Source organism: Peromyscus maniculatus, chromosome 14 (genome assembly GCF_049852395.1).
Source record: "Peromyscus maniculatus bairdii isolate BWxNUB_F1_BW_parent chromosome 14, HU_Pman_BW_mat_3.1, whole genome shotgun sequence".
Lineage (NCBI taxonomy): Eukaryota > Metazoa > Chordata > Mammalia > Rodentia > Cricetidae > Peromyscus > Peromyscus maniculatus.
The window spans coordinates 90101674-90118011 of NC_134865.1; the positions used below are offsets into that span (position 1 = coordinate 90101674).

A 16338-nucleotide genomic window follows, 5' to 3' on the forward strand; every position below is an offset into this window, starting at 1 on the left:
AGAGAACAGAAATAAACTCGTAATTCGGAGACAACACAAATTTTCCAGGATACAAATTAGGTCAAAAGAGACTGTGTCTGCCGAACCAGCCTTATAGAAAGAATACTAGAAGGAATATTGGCACTGAAGAGAGAACAAGCGTGGTCGGGGGCTTGGGAGGAAAACAAATGACATCATGACCACTCTACAAAGCAGCAAACTGGCATCCATCAAAGCACACTTCTCCAGGGTAACGTCGTCTCCATGGTGCCAACTCCCCAACCAAAAGACAGGATAACTGGATGGACTGAGGAACAGGATCCACCTTCTTGTTGTGTACAAGAAACACACCCCAGCATCAAGAACGACACTGCCTTGGAGTGAAAGGATTTAAGAAAAGATTCCAGGAAAGTCAAAGAGGACTATTGGGGGTGGGGAATGGAAAGAGCTTAAAGGAGTGGGCAGGACATGGAGGTATGAAAGAGCAAAGGAAGTAATGGGGGAGTAGAGGATTAAAACAGACGAGAGATAAATAACATTAAGAATTTTTAAGCCATATGGAAAATCACTATTTTTATAAGCTTTCTAAGATACATTTTTTTAATAGAGTTTAATTGTAACTACCCTGCATGGAGGAATAATGCTAGTCCCAGAAATCATAGACTACAATAGAGAAAGCCTAGTCCTAAGTGTGAGATGTCTCCCTGAAGGTTGCTGGTCAAGAGGGTCCCCAAAACCCTCAAAGCAATAAAACTATTGCTGTTGCACTTAGTTGCCCACCAGAACTTGATGGAAAGACCCTATTGCTGAATACACAACACACACACACACACACACACACACACACACACACACACACACACACGTATATATCACATTCCTCCCCACAAGGCTCATGGAGCATCATGAAGGGACAGAAAAGTTCTCAAAGCCAGAGGTTGTGGAGGACAGCTGACAAACAGTGCCTTCTGGACACGACAGGCAGCTGAGCTCATGAACTCTCAACTACAGATGCTGCACAACCTTCTGTACAAGACCAACCAGGTCATATTCCAGCACAGATGGGGAGGTTCACAAAGGCCATTCCTAGTTAAGAAGCTGCAGGTAGATGACTGAAGAAAAAGTCCGCTTTACTCGGGGTGGGGCTACTAGCAGATTGCCCATACTGCAGTGAACAGTCCTTCGTACGTGTGGATGCAGACAACACTAATGGTACTTAGTAGATTTGGTGTGTGTGTGTGTGGTGTGTGTGTGTGTATAAAGGTGTCAGGCAGATGTGGGATATGGAAAGAGTGATCTGGGAGGAGTTGGAAGGGGAGAGTGAGAAGTGGTCAAAACAAAATGTATCTTGTATGTAGTAATAAAAAAAATGTGTCATTTTGTGGCTGCTTAGAAAGTTGCCCCACACCTCAATGGTGACTGGAATGAAAGCCATCACGGTGTTCCACACAATACACACACGGGAGGTCTTTTGGTTCCTCTCATGAAGATGTAAGACTTCCCCATATCCCACTAATGCAAAAGCTCTGCATGTAACATAGGCTCTGTGTCATTTGCAAAGCAATTAGAAAAACATTTGTGTAAACCCTACTGATTATGATTCTACAAGCTGTTTCCTATCTACATTCTTATTTCCCACTCAGGCTAGACAGGCAATTAATGGCCACATGAAGGTTGTTAACACTTCACAGATAACTGTGGTGATATTGTGTTTCCCAAAATAGTGCACCTTAATAAATTTATCTGGGGTCAGAGAACAGAACAGCCACAAATAGTAAACATAGAGGTTAGGCAGTGGTAGCACACGCCTTTAATCCTAGCATTCCAGAGGCAGAGATCCATTCAGATCTCTGTGAGTTCAAAGCCACACTGGAAACAGCCAGGCATGGTGACACATGCCTTTAATCCCAGGAAGTGATGGCAGGAAGCAGAAAGGTATATAAGGTGTGAAAGCCAGGAACTAGAGCCTGGTTAAGTTTTTAGGCTTTTGAGCAGCAGTTCAGGTGAGATCCATTTGGATGAGGACTCAGAGGCTTTCAGTCTGAGGAAACAGGATCAGCTGAGAAGCTGGTGAAGTGAGGGTAGCTGTGGCTTGTTCTGTCTCTCTGATCTTTCAGCATTCACCCCAATACCTGGCTCCGGGTTTGTTTTTATTAATAAGACCCTTTAAGACTCGTGTTACTGGGCTGGAGAGATGGCTCAGAGGTTAAGAGCACTGACTGCTCTTCCAGAGGTCCTGAGTTCAATTCCCAGCAACCACATGGTGGCTCACAACCATCTGTAATGAGATCTGGCGCCCTCTTCTGTATACATAATAAATAAATAAATCTTGAAAGAAAGAAAGAAAGAAAGAAAGAAAGAAAGAAAGAAAGAAAGAAAGAAAGAAAGAAAGAAAGAAAGAAAGAAAGAAAGAAAGAAAGAAAGAAAGACTCGTGTTACAGATAACTATGAATATTCCTTTCATGGTCTGAGTTTCAAGACAGTTGGTTTTTGCTATGGTATATGGTATCCTCCACAGATCTTCTACATGCATTCTGTAACATTTTGGAACCTGAAAAGTCGATGGTGATAATTCAATTGTCTTCCTTTTGCAGCAGCCTCCTCTCACCTAATTACCTACATATAAAGTGACAAGTCATCCTGTTTTCATTCCTACGCCTCTGTGAGAGCCAGCCAAGTCCATCACAGCCAATTAGCTTTCTATCCACACAGAACCTCCTGAGACAAGTCACTGGTCCTTAACATCCCAGACAGCAGCACTCAGTCTATCTCCTTGCACTGGGCAGCAGAAAATGTCAGGGAAAGAGCATGGCAGAAGTCAGGACACGTGTTCATCAAGGTAGGAGCTGCTAATTACTTTTGTGTCGTCAGCTAAGTTGTCTCATTGGTCGATTCTCTTATCTGCAAAATGAGGAGCATGACTTAGTAGACCCTCGAGAGCACCTAGCTCCATAGCAGAAGCCTTTTAAAGTAAAACACAGTCAGTCTTGCACATCTACAGGTTCCTTATTTAAAACCATGGATCACATGCATTTAAAAAACCCATCTGAGCCTATAGGGGCTCTTTATTATCACCATTCTCTGAGCAATATATTAGAACAACTATTTACATCTCATTTGCATTGCATTATGGGGCACTGCAGGCAATTTGGAGGTGATTTAAAGCACATGGAATGGCATGCATAGATTGCATACAAATACTAGATCTTATACTGGGTTTGGTAGCTATAGTAGGTCCTACAATGTTAGTATCCATACTGTTTTGGTTATGCTTTTAATTAAAAAGCATTAGATAGAGCCAGTGAGATGGCTCAGCAGGTAAAGGCATTTGCTGCTAAGGCTGATGACCTGAGCTCAATCCCCCAGATACCGAGGGACAACTATACTGCTGATAAGTTTATCATCCATGAGCCAATTAATTGTCAATGGCCAATGTATCAGTATGCCAGCTTGCTTCTATTTCCCAGCTGCTCTCCTATTCTTTTTATATACTTTATAGACTCATAATTTTGCTAACTACTAACACACCCTTTGTCCAAGACATGCTGTTCAAACTTGGCCTTCTTTATCTAGAACCTGTGGATAGCAACCTCTAGAAGAGAGGAATCACACCATAGACTAGATGAGTTAGACCAGCTGAGTGATAACGCACAGTGACAACACAGTAGTGTCAAGTTAACAGAGAAATGCCCCCAGGCATCAAGGGAAGACCCCATTACCAGAGCTTGTATATGGTACCATGCCAGCAAGCAGATGATGTTTTCATGGGGCTGGCCACTGTGAGACAAGTAAAAACAAATATATTTGCTACTAAAGTAGAACCAGCTGATAATGAATGCAGCCGATGGGAGCAGCAGGCGATGGACACCACCACCGTCTGGACAGCTCCTAACCCACCTACAGGGGGACCCGGGATTCCAGCAACCAACTGTGCCAGTGGGGACAGCAAAGACAGTGTGACAAGATCTTTGACCTTTCAGTGTAGGCTGGAGGCTGAAACTGAAATGAAATCCATACAACCGAAGTATCAGTACTGTTTTCAAATTAAAAAGTACTATGCAGGGCTGGCAAAATGGCTCAAGCGGGTATAGGCAACTGCTGCTAAGCCTGATGACCTGAGTTCAATCCCATAGACCCACATGGTGGGAGCAAAGAACCAATTCCCAGAACCTATTTTCTGACTTCCACATGGACATGGTAGCATGGCCACCAGCACACAGACACAGACAGACACAGACACAGACAGACACAGACACAGACACACACACACACACACACACACACACACACACACACACACAAAATGGAATTTTAAAAAAGTATTCAGTCTGTGCATAACAGTGGATGCCTTTAATCCCAGCACTCAGGAGACAGAGGTGTGTGGATTTCTATTAGTTCCAGGCTAGCCAGGGGTACACAGTTAAACCCTGCAGTTTTGATTTGTTTTAGTTCTGGCAGGGTATTGTATACCCTGTATTCCAGCAGTCAAGAAACAGAAACAGGAGGATCATAAGCTCAAGGCTATCCTAGTCTACCTAGAGTGTTCCAGACCACTTTGTATATAGCAAGACTTTATATCCAAAAAAAGGGAGGAAGGGAGGGAGGAAGGGAAGGAGGGAGGAAGGGAAGGAGGGAAGAAGAAATGAAGGAAGAAAGAAAGAAGAAAGTTCCTGGGGGTAGGGCTTAGTAAAACAACAGCCACAGAAGCATGAAGACCTAAGTTTGACACCCCCAACACCCACAGAGAAGCTGTGTGGTCTTGTACATGTATAACCATAGAGCAGGGTAGTCAGAGATGGATCTCCAGAGTTCCTGATTCCCACTACCACGATCAGTGAGGGGTCCTGTCTCAAAGAATAAGGTGGTGAGTGATCAGTAAGACTCCAGATATCATCATGTATGTGCATCACAACATACACACATACATATACATACACACACATACACACACACACACACACACACACACACACACACACACACACACGGTGATATTGTGTCCCCCAAAATATTGTGTACCTTAATAAACTTATCTGGGGTCAGAGAACAGAAAAGTCACTAGTTCGGCAGTGATAGCACACACCTTTAATCCTAACATTCCAGAGATAGAAATCCCTCTGGATCTCTGTGAGTTCAAGGCCACATTGGAAAAAGCCAAGCATGGTGACACACGCCTTTAATCCCAGAAAGCCAGCCTTTAATCCCAGAGAGTGGTGGTAGAAAGCAGAAAGATATATAAGGTGTGAGGACCAGAAACTAGAAGCATTTGGCTGGTTAAGCATTTGGCCTGGTTAAGCTTTCAGGCTTTGAAGCAGCACAGTTCAGCTGGGATTCATTCTGGATGAGGACTCAGAGGCTTCCAGTCTGAGGAAACAAGACCAGCTGAGAAGTTGGCCAGGTGAGGTTAGCTGTGGCTTGTTCTGTCTCTCTGATCTACCAGCATTGACCCCAATAACTGGCCTCAGGTTTGATTTTATTAATAAGAACCTTTAAGATTCCTGCTCTATACACACACACACACACACACACACACACACACACACACACACACACACACACACACTTTTTAAAAAGACCCTGATAAAAAAAAAAAAACAATGGGGGAAGGAGTAGGAATTTGATCTTTAGAGAATCCAGTACCAGAGTTGGCTCACTGGTGATTTTAGATTGCTAACATGTTGGGGCAAGCTTACTACAAAGTTGATATGCTACTTGGGGAATCATGGAAATCAGGTCAATGGAACCTTTGGGCAGAAAACAGACTAAGGAACCGGAGAAGCTACAGTATTTCCTCAGGAGCTTGGCAGCTCTGGCTGTTGACACAGACTGGGAACCAAGATAATAGCTTGCCAAGTTTCAAGGTAACCAGGACTATCTCATAAGGCGTAGACGACAGAGCTTTGCAATGAAATGGTTTGGGTAATTTTCAAACTGAGAAGAGAGTCCTTCAAAGGGGTCAGGGAGGAGAACTAGCTCACGTCCAACAAGCTGCTTCTGGCTGGAGAAGCAAGCGGCTGGCAGCAGGTACCTGCTTACCCACAGAGCAAGACAGAGTTTGGCTCTCAAAGGACAGAAACAGAATAAAACCAGAGGAGATGCTGATAAAACACAGCAAGGAACTGACTCACTGCTATCTACCCCATCAATAGCCACAGCCAGCCAACAAGGATTGGCCTCTTGCTGAGCTTCTGTTAAATGCCAGGCACCAGTTATCTCTTCTGACCCTCATGATACCACTAACTGGAGGAACTGAAGCTTGGGAAGTATTCAACTTCCTTTAAGTGAGTGGGTTAGAGTCCAGCTGGTGTGTGTCCAAAGCCCTCCTATGCATTCCTGCAACTCTCTAGAAGAGAAAGAAGGGGGTAAATTAACAAGTCAATGACTGTTGGAGCCCACCACGGTTTCCTAGTGGTTTTACCCAGCAGGACTGCATAAGAGGATTATTGGGCCACAGACCTGGATACCAGGTGTTTGGAAGGGTCAACATTTGGTTGTATCTAACAGGGGAAGGTCTTTTAGCCTCGCCCCTTGACATTGTTATAAAAAGCCCTTTTGAATCAAGTTCTGGGCTGGTGAATTTTGACCCAGTCCCTCAAGAGGCTATCCTCTGTTTCTGTCTTTCCTCTCATCGTCTAGGTATCTCTATCTAAATATTTCCTACTTCTCCTTGCTCAAGGGTACCCTGGTTGTAAAAGTGGGGGCTGGTCCCCCACAAATGACATACTCTAGAACAGCGGTTCTCAACCTGTGGGTGGAATGGCCCTGTCACAGGGGTTGCATGCCAGATATTTACATTACGATTCATAACAGTAGCAACATTGCTGTTATGAAGTAGCAACACAGTAATTTTATGGTTGGGGGTCACCACGTGAAGAGCTGTATTAAAGGGTCGCAGCGTTGGAAGGCCGAGAACCACTGCTCTAGGAGCTCTGAAGTTCGCACATGGGCGGAGTCTGGCCTCGTCCTTAACCGTGAAGATTCCACATGGACTTCGGGGTTTTAGCATGTAACTAAGGACAAATGACATTAAAAGAGTGGGCCCCGGCTGGGCGTGACATCAGCACTCAGGAGGGCAAAGCAGGAGAACTAGGAGTTTAAGACCATCCTCGGCTACACAGCAAGTTCAGGGCCAGCCTGGGCTAACTGCTATTGTTTTTTTCCGTTTTTGTTTTTCAGACCCAACAGGACTGTGGCTTCACAAGGAGAGGCTGGCTGCCTACAAAACAGAGCTTCTTCCACAGAACTCGATCCTGACCTCCCCCTGGCTGCAGACTCTGCACTGTGAGAAAAGCCATTTGCGTTGTTTGTCACTTAGGTATGGCAGCCCCAGACAATGGAGACCACGTAGTGGTGCCCAAGCACCTCTCAACTCTTATTAGGTGTTGTCCTCAGGCATTTGTGGATAGTGTGGATAGGAGGGTGGAAGTTCACACACAAAGGTGCCGGGCGGGGGTGGGGGGTGGGTGGGGGTAGGGGGTGTTGGGGGGTGTCCAATCATTTTCAGAAAGACCGTTCCCGGGCTGAGCAAGGAGTACAGAAACAAGCAAATTTAAAAACAATGAACCAGAATTCTTTCCATATAATCCCATTACTGTTTTTCAAAGATAATTGATTTTGAGTGATTTTCTTCCTCCCATCAGCCAACACTCCTACAGAAAAAGAGAGACCAGGAAGTACAAAGCATGACCCTGGGCCTTTTGCTGGAAGCTACCTTAAGTTTGTTTAAATAAACAAAACCCAGAAGCAGTTTGTTCTTTGACTTATTTTGAGAACTGCCTGAGTACTATCTAAGATGGAAAGTCACCTGGCCATTCTAGTCTACAAGTCCTGTCTGAAAGCAGAAGGAAAACGGTGTCATCGGGATTTATCCATTATTAGGTTTGCTCATTATTATTGGGTTAATGAAGGCAATGATTCTTACTGTCCTTAATTGTCAATGCTTCATACCTGGTCAATGAAGAGGTTACAAAACTCTTGTAGTAAAACTATAACCCGAGCAGGGGTGTTATAAAACTTGGAATGACTCCAGATAAGACAGATGGTGTGAAACAATGGAGCAATTAGGATTCGGGTCTGTGGGAATTCCGCCTCCTGGAGACCTTGAATGTGCCTCCTCAGAGGTCTTAGGTGAAGTTCCACATCACGAGCTTCAAGAAGAGCTGAAAAAAAGAAGTACCATTCACGTCACACAATGTCCTTTTTTTCCCTTTTTTTCAATTAAAAACACTTTACAAATCCAAGACAACTGTCACCCAAGATAGTCATAAATGCTGTCGACATTCCCATTCTGTTATTTATCCTGCAGTCTACATGTGAGCAGTTTGGAGGGCTAGAGACTGCCCGACTGTAACTCAGCCTCCCTGGAGGGCACTGATCTAGTTACTCACAGACCATAAGTAATTGTGGCTGAAGACCCACAGGGAAGGGAACCTCCGAGTCTAAAGAGAGCCGTACAAGCCCCTGGAAAACCTTGTGGGAACAAAGCATCTGTGTGGCCCTCACCTCACAGCCAGGATGCCAAGCTTCTCTGGAACGCTCAGGACAGGTACAATGCACCACCTCATCTCAGTCACCTATGAGTAATCAGTGCTGCAATAGGGAACCTTCTACTACGTTGTTTACTAAGACCTGGTTAAACTCATCAGGCATGGTGATGGAAACAGTTTGGAAACAGGCAGGAGGTGGTAATACAATACCATGAGTGACCTGAATGCCACAGAACTCTCACTGTATGAAGACTAATATTATAGGAACATATTATTGGAATAAAAACCATGTTAAGCATGTGAGAGTAAGGAAAGATTCTCACTTTGATCCTGAAACTGTCTCTCACCCAAAGCTGGTTATGGGCTGTATTTAAAGGTGAAGAACAAAGCTAAGCTTTGCTTTTTGGTGGTTATTCCCAAGGATTCATGTCAAAGGCAAACAAAATTCTGTTGACTTTTGTCTCTCACACCCACTGCTGGACTTAATAGGTAACCAACTCAGCCTTCCATCCGTTAATAAAGCCTCGAGAAGAGAGAGGGTTCTGGGCCGTTTCCTCTCCCACATGCATGAGTATACTGAGATTGGTATATATTTATCGATGTTAACTTAGAAATAAAATAACAGCACCACAGTTAAATGCCCTTTGCATGTGCTAAGCATGTCTGCTGACTTCAGTCTGAGGAATGTCTTCAGAATGGATCTTCTACCTCTAGGTGACCATGGATTTGAGCCACTGAAGTTTTTTTTCTGAATCTCCAGGTTGTGTGTTCACAATGTTCTGAAGAGCCCCAGGACTCATTCCTACAGCTATGTTCACGTGATACGTTCATCTTATATTAGCAGAAGAAAAATGTCATTTGCTTCTATTTGTTGAGGGAAAAAAATATAACATGCTTAGAGCTTCCTGCAGGTGTATATGAAAGCTCCATCCAGTGGTTCTCAGAGAACAGAGTTTGCCTCCAGGAGATGATGATGTCTGAGGGACACTCAAGTTTATCACAGTTGGGATGGGGATAGTGGGTAGTAGTGAAGGGTACTATTAACAAACTGATAGCTGGATGGCCTGTCAGAACAAAGAACCATGTAACCATGGCTTACCATGACTAGAGTGAGAAACACTGCCCTATGTCCCTTAGCAAGTCCACAGTGGAGGTGTGGAGAGGACAATTTAGCCACTGGAAAGCTAGAATCCTAGCAACTTCCAAATAGCTAATAAGCTAAGAAAACTGGAAATCCAGTAATGAGACACCAACCACTCCTTCCCATCTTTTCAAATACAATAGATATTTCAAAGTGAATTTTAAATCACTTCCAAACAGCACACGGGAGAATAAAAGTATTCTAATGTTGGAAACAAGCAAAATGCAAAAACAGTTATTTGTTTAACTTTAATTGTAAGATGTATCCTTCAGTACCATATATACCTGTATTTGCTTAAACACTGACAAATAAATGAACAAGTCAGGAAGCTGGGGAGGGCTGTCACCTTTGGGAGAGACTAAAAGAGGACACTGAGGAGGGAATTTTAGCTGGACACCTCACTATTTTCTGTTCTATGAATCTAATCTTTACCAAAACATCCACAGTGACTGGGCACATGTCAGCCAAGAAATCAGAAATCAACCCACGGAAGATTCTGAGTGGTGAATCCCAAGACCACACACAGCCCAAGTGCTGTCTGGAAACCTCTGCTAAGGAGGGATGGCCTCCGCTCCCTTATACACCTTCCAGCTAAACCTGCTCCCTGAGGTTACTGGGTGGGTGGGATGAACAGAAGAACCAGGTGCATGTCCTCCATGGCTGAACTCTGAGCAGCAGGCGACTGCAGGGCTGAGTAGGCGGACGGTCGGAGTAAGGGCGAGGACCACAGGCAGACGGCTACACTGATGGCAGCCCAGGAGGAGGATCTGGGGGTCTTACCATCTTCCACAGTGGTGACGATGCCCTTCAGAGCAGGAAAATAGCTGCTCCGTCTTGCTGCCAGGATCTTAACCATCTTGAGGACAATAGGAGCCTGAAGCTAAAACGGAAAAAATATGTGAATAAATAACAAGCCAGTTTACTAAATAAATCTACTCTCTAAAATTTTACATTATATCCCTCTCAAGCAATATGCACAGTATATTTTATTATATTTATTTTTTAAGATTGTGGGTGTGTGTATGAATAGGCACGTGTGGAGGTCAGAGCTCAACATGCTGGTATCACCTCTCTTTCACTTGTGGGCATTATGATCAAACTCAGGACATGAGGCTCGGCACTGAGCGCCTTTACCTGCTAAGCCATCTTATTGGTGATATGAACAGTACTTGAGACTCAGGGGCATACAGGTTTCAGGATGAAAACAAGTTAATAAATTTTTTCAAAAGTTTGTATTTTATTTTTGCATTTAGTTTTTCCAAAAAGTGGGTTTACTATTATATATATAAATTGTTAATGATCTGGTTCAGAAAATCTCCTAACAGGAGAAACACGGATATGGTTTTTAGAATATATAGTCAGTCAGTTGACAGGAAGTATCCAGCAGAGAGACCAAAGTTAGTTCTTCCACAGCCAAGCAATATCCGACTCCTCCCCAAATCTGACTGACCGCAGTAACTGTGCTTGCTAGCTGTGTGTCAGCATAACACAGTTTAGAGCAGTGGTTCTCAACCTTCCTAACGCTGCCACCCTTTAATACAGCTCCTCAGGCTGTGGCGACCCTCAACCACACAATTATTTTCATTGCTACTTCATAAGTGTCATTTTGCTACTGTTATGAGTTGCAGTGTAAATATCTGATATGTAGTATATCCAATAGGTGACTCCTGGGAAAGGGTCATTCATCTTCCAAAGGGGTCACAACCCACAGGTTGAGAACCACTGATCTAGAGTCACTTGGGAATTGGGACTCTCAATTGGGAAAAAGCCTCCATAAGATTTGCCTACAGTCAAGTCTGTAATGCCATTTCTTAATTAGTGATTGATGGAGGGCCTAGCTTACTGTAGGTGGTGCCATCCCGGGCTGGTGGTTGGTCCTGGGTGATATATATATTATATTTATCTGTGCAAACTGTGGAGAGCAAGCCAGTCAGCAGCACTCCTTCAAGGCTTCTGCATCAGCTCCTGCCTCCAGGTCCCTGTCTTGAGTTTCTGCCATAACATCCCCAGATGAACTACAAACTCTAAGATAAAATAAACCCTTTTCTCCCCCAAGTTGTTTTTAGTTATCATTTTACCACGATTCAAATCCAAACTAAGACAGTAATTAAACCTTGCCATCTCCAGCCTTTTGCCCCCATTGAACTGCTCTTTCTCCTGTTAAATGGTATTTCCAGTTATCTCAGATGCTACCAAAATATCCTTATAAAAGCAATCCGTTTTCACTAACTTAAAAAAAAAATGCATACCCTATAGACAGCATCGTGGAGTAAGAAAAAAAGTCCTACAAAGACTGTTAGACTTTTAAAATGACCAAGTAATGCTGCCCACCCCAGAGCTGACTCTGCTCCTTTGATTTAGAAACAACTCCAGCACTGTCTACTCACTTGCTGGTATATGCATTTCAGGTTATCATGCCTCATAGTCCAGAAGTCCAGCTCTGTCTCAGGGGTCGGGTGGAGGCCACTCAACAGAGGCTGTGCTGAATCCTTTTCTATAGCTTCTTGGATCTGATGTGACCATTTAATGACTACAGATTCAATGGCATGGAGTATTCTCCTCTCATCTGATTGTAGCCTATAAATATTAGATGGTTATTAAAAGCATCCAACAGTGACTTTATCCAAATAAAGACAGGATATGGTAATAATAGTTTTTAATGCATCTATAAACTAGTTTTCTCAATATAAATCCTTCAAAATCCATTATTTTCATGTTCCTGGTTTGAGTTTGGCATCATTGTATTCCATGTATAGTACATCTCTAATGCTAAGAAAAGCGTTAAAGACCAGAAAAAAACCATCAACAGAGTGCTCAGTCGCAAATGGGGCATCTTTATCACTCCTCTAAAAACATTGTAAAAGCCAGAGGCTGGGGAGGGGCAGAGCAAAGCAGTGTCTTCTGGAAGGGACAGACCAGTGCACTCATAAACTCAGAGCCATTGTGGATGCCTACACAAGACCTGCACAAAACAAAACCAGGCAACATTCCACCCCTAACTGAGGTGCTGCCGACAGGTGACGGCCTCTGGGGAAGACTGAGTCAGTTTTTAAGGTTGACAATTCTGCTGTGGATAGCCCCACACTCGTGAGTATACATTGGTAGCTTAAGCTAGACTCAGTGGGTTACTTAAAAAAAAAAAAAGAATCAAGGACCAGAAGTTGGGAAGAGACGGGAAAACCAAGGACTTAGTGGGAAGAACAGCAGTGGATATGATAAAAATACGCTGTATGAAATTCTCAAAGGATAAAATTACTATATTATAAATCTGACAAATGGGAGCTGGGGCAATTGCTAGGTGGTTAAGAATGCTTGCTGTTCTCCCAGAAGACCTGAGTTTGGTTCCCAGCACCCATGTCAGATGGTTCGTAACCACCTGTAACTTCAGGCACCATACCCAAACACAACTATACACAATATACGTAATTTAAAATAATAACTAATAGTAAAATTAATAAAGAATCACCATATTCTTAAACACCGCTTTTCCCAGAGGAGTAATTTTGAGATTATGACAATTACTAGTTTTCCTTAGAGAGTAACCCGTAAGCTGAGGTGCACCTCAGGTGGCAGAGTGTTGGCCCAGAAAGCACAAAGCCCAGGTGTGGAGGTCGATGCCTGTAACCCCGGCATCAATGTGAAAGTGGGAGTCAGAAGTTAAAGGTTACCCTTGGCTACACACTGAGTTTGAGGCTAACCTTGGCTGCACGAGACTCAGTTTCAAAACAAACAAACATAGCCAGGCGGTGGTGGCGCACGCCTTTAATCCCAGCACTCGGGAGGCAGAGGCAGGCGGATCTCTGTGAGTTCGAGGCCAGCCTGGTCTACAGAGAGAGATCCAGGAAAGGCGCAAAGCTACACAGAGAAACCCTGTCTCAAAAAACCAAAAAAAAAAAAAAAACCACATACTACCTTAAAGAAAATAAAATACATTTTAAAATGACATATTTTAAAGTAATTCTATTTTGCTAACAGTTTAAGAGGTGTGGTATTCTGTGGGGATGCTAGCCATTCATTTTAATATACTGTATAGAGCTATATATACTGTTACTTACCTGGTCACTGAGTAATGCTGGTCCAGGTCAATATTTTCTGCAATAGTAGGAATTGGTAGAAGAGTTCTTCTTGATATTTTGCCCCTAAAAACATGCATCTTACTTTTCATGACTTCTATGTGATGTTCCATATCTTGTGAAACAAAACATGACCAGGATTTATGGTTGTTCTTATTAGAAAAAATAGGGACCAATATCTAGAGAAAGAGTAACATTTTAAAAGCAGTTAATTAGCAGACAGTGAGTACCCTTGAAGACATTTTTTCACTGTACAAAATTCTCTTGTCAACAAAACCACTCAACTTTGTAAATAATCTTGATACCAAAACTACAAGGAGTGGACCAAGTCAGTGGCTCATTTACCATGAATCACTGAGCTATAGGCTCTTGTAAAATGGAAAGGAGTAACTGCTTGCCCCCTCATTTACCCATTCACCAAGAATTCATTAGAGCTCAATAACTCAAACCCTGCAGGAAATAAGTGAATTTATATTGAGTAAAGTTTCTTAATTCAAGTTGAGCATGTTGGCAGGTGTGCTGACAGAAATGATCTTTCTGAATCACATGAAGCTGGTAGAGAGCAAGTATTCTCCAGTTGGGTGGTTTCCTAATGCGTCAAAGTTTGGATAGTAGAGAGATGTTCATCCAACCACAGGAATCTTTTTAAACTCCTTTTCCACGAAATGTGGAGAATCAGCAAAACCAGCTATGACTTCTAAATATTAAAAGATATTTGCTGCTGGACTAGGGCTGTGGGTCCGTGGAATAAAGCACTTGTGCAAGTATGAGGACCTGAGTTTGAATCCCTAGAATTCAGGTGCAGTTGGACGTGGTAGAGAAGTGGGAAACGAGACGGGAATCCTTCCACCAGCAGGGTGATCACCAGTTCCTGCAGGGTGCCCACTGGATGTCAAGCTTCAGTATGATTATTTACAATCTCTACTCAATGGCCTTGGTGGGTGGGCGAGGCACTAGGAGCCGTGCCCTTCCACATAACTGCCGTATTTAGAAGCCCACTCTGGTATAAAAACGGAGTATATACCTTCATTTGAAGTAACAGGGTATTAGAAAACCCTTGCCAGGTAGGTCACTTGGCTTGTGTCTTAAAGGGTCAACGTAAAACAGGTATCATGGTCTGCATGTGTATGTCTTCTCCTGATACGGTGCTGGAATCCTAAACTTTAAATCCGTGGCATTAGGAGCCGCTGCCGCTGTCAGGCTGCTAGCTCTCCTAGCCAACGGGATTGACACTTAAAAGGAGCTCGTTTGCTTTTTCACCATGTGGGTACGTGGCTACAAGGAACCAACCTGGAACCAGAAAGTGAGCCCTACAAGCAAATTAATACTTGCCAGCCATCTGGTCTTGATTTCCAACCCTCAGAGCTGTGAGAATTAAATCTATTCTATACGGGGAAACTGAGTCTACGGCACTTTGTTACAGCAGCTCCGCCCGAGTCACCAAGCACTGTCTTAGTTAAGGTCACCATTGCTGTGAGGCCAAAGGTCACCATGTGAGGTCATGTGAGGTCACCATGGCCAAAGCAACATGGGGAGGGAAGGGTTTATTTGGCTTACACTTCCTCATCACTGTTCATCACAGAAGGAAGACAAAGCAGGAGTTCAAACAGGGAAGGAACCTGGAGGCAGGGGGTGATGCAGAGGCCATGGAGAGGTGCTGCTTACTGGCTTGCTCATCATAGCTTGCTCGTCCTGCTTTCTTATAGAATGCAGGAACACGAGATCAGGGATGGCAACACCCACAGTAGGCTGTGCCCTCCCTCACCAAAAATTGTAGCCCGATAAATCTTTTTTTTTTTTTTTTTTTTTTTGGTTTTTCAGGGTTTCTCTGTGTAGCTTTGTGCCTTTCCTGGATCTCGCTCTGTAGACCAGGCTGGCCTCAAACTCACAAAGATCTGTCTGCCTCTGCCTCCCAAGTGCTGGGATTAAAGGCATGCGCCACCACCGACCGGCTCCGATGACTCTTATGGAGGCATTTTCTTAATTGGAGGTTCTCTCCTTTCAGATACCTCTAGCTGTGTCAAGTTGACATAAAACAAGCCAGCACACACTACAAAATACTCATTTACTATATGAGAATAACTGTAAGGACAGAAGGAAAAGGTTTGGGAAGATGGTAAGTTCAACTTTAGCTTGAAATGTCAACTACACAGCCAGTAGAAATTTGAGGAAGGCACATGGCGCTCTCTCCTTGGATCAAAGAAGAGAACCCAGCTGGACGGAGCTGAGGGGTCCTAGCACACCACTGTGAGTCACTGCGTATGTGCACCTAGCCATGCCAACCCTTGGGATGTTTGGTCTCCAGATCTAGACCTTCTGGCTCATTCGCAGCCTTGTCTATAAGGGAATGAGAAGTACACCACGGCTGTGATGTCCTTGGCTGTGATGTCCTTGCTTTTTTTCCCTGCCCAATGCTCATCTCAGACTCTTCCCAACATTAAACTCAAACTGTGTTTAGATTAAAAACTAAACAAAAACACAAAAGGCATGAAAGCAGAGGGGAGATTATTGAGAAGTGTGAAGCAGGGAAGGAAGAGGAGTTAATGGAGGGTGAATATGATCAGAGCATATTATATACATATCAAAAACCCAGTTAGCGATAATATATTTTAATAAAAATTAACCCCAAAATGCAGTAGCACCTTTTCCTACAATGAAC

At 43.6% G+C, this 16338-nt stretch overlaps 1 protein-coding gene across 3 annotated transcripts in view; it reads right to left on the bottom strand.

The window, feature by feature from the left end:
• Positions 1 to 16338, bottom strand: part of Dnah11 (dynein axonemal heavy chain 11) — a 324850-nt gene that overhangs the window by 304503 nt on the left and 4009 nt on the right. For all 3 annotated transcript variants that reach the window (XM_042261290.2, XM_076551573.1, XM_076551572.1), the window contains exons 3-6: positions 13662 to 13858; positions 11994 to 12183; positions 10387 to 10486; positions 7927 to 8138 (exon numbers count right to left, since the gene is read on the bottom strand). In XM_042261290.2, the coding sequence (XP_042117224.1) occupies positions 7927 to 8138; positions 10387 to 10486; positions 11994 to 12183; positions 13662 to 13858 (699 nt within the window). The remainder of the gene's footprint in view (positions 1 to 7926; positions 8139 to 10386; positions 10487 to 11993; positions 12184 to 13661; positions 13859 to 16338) is intronic.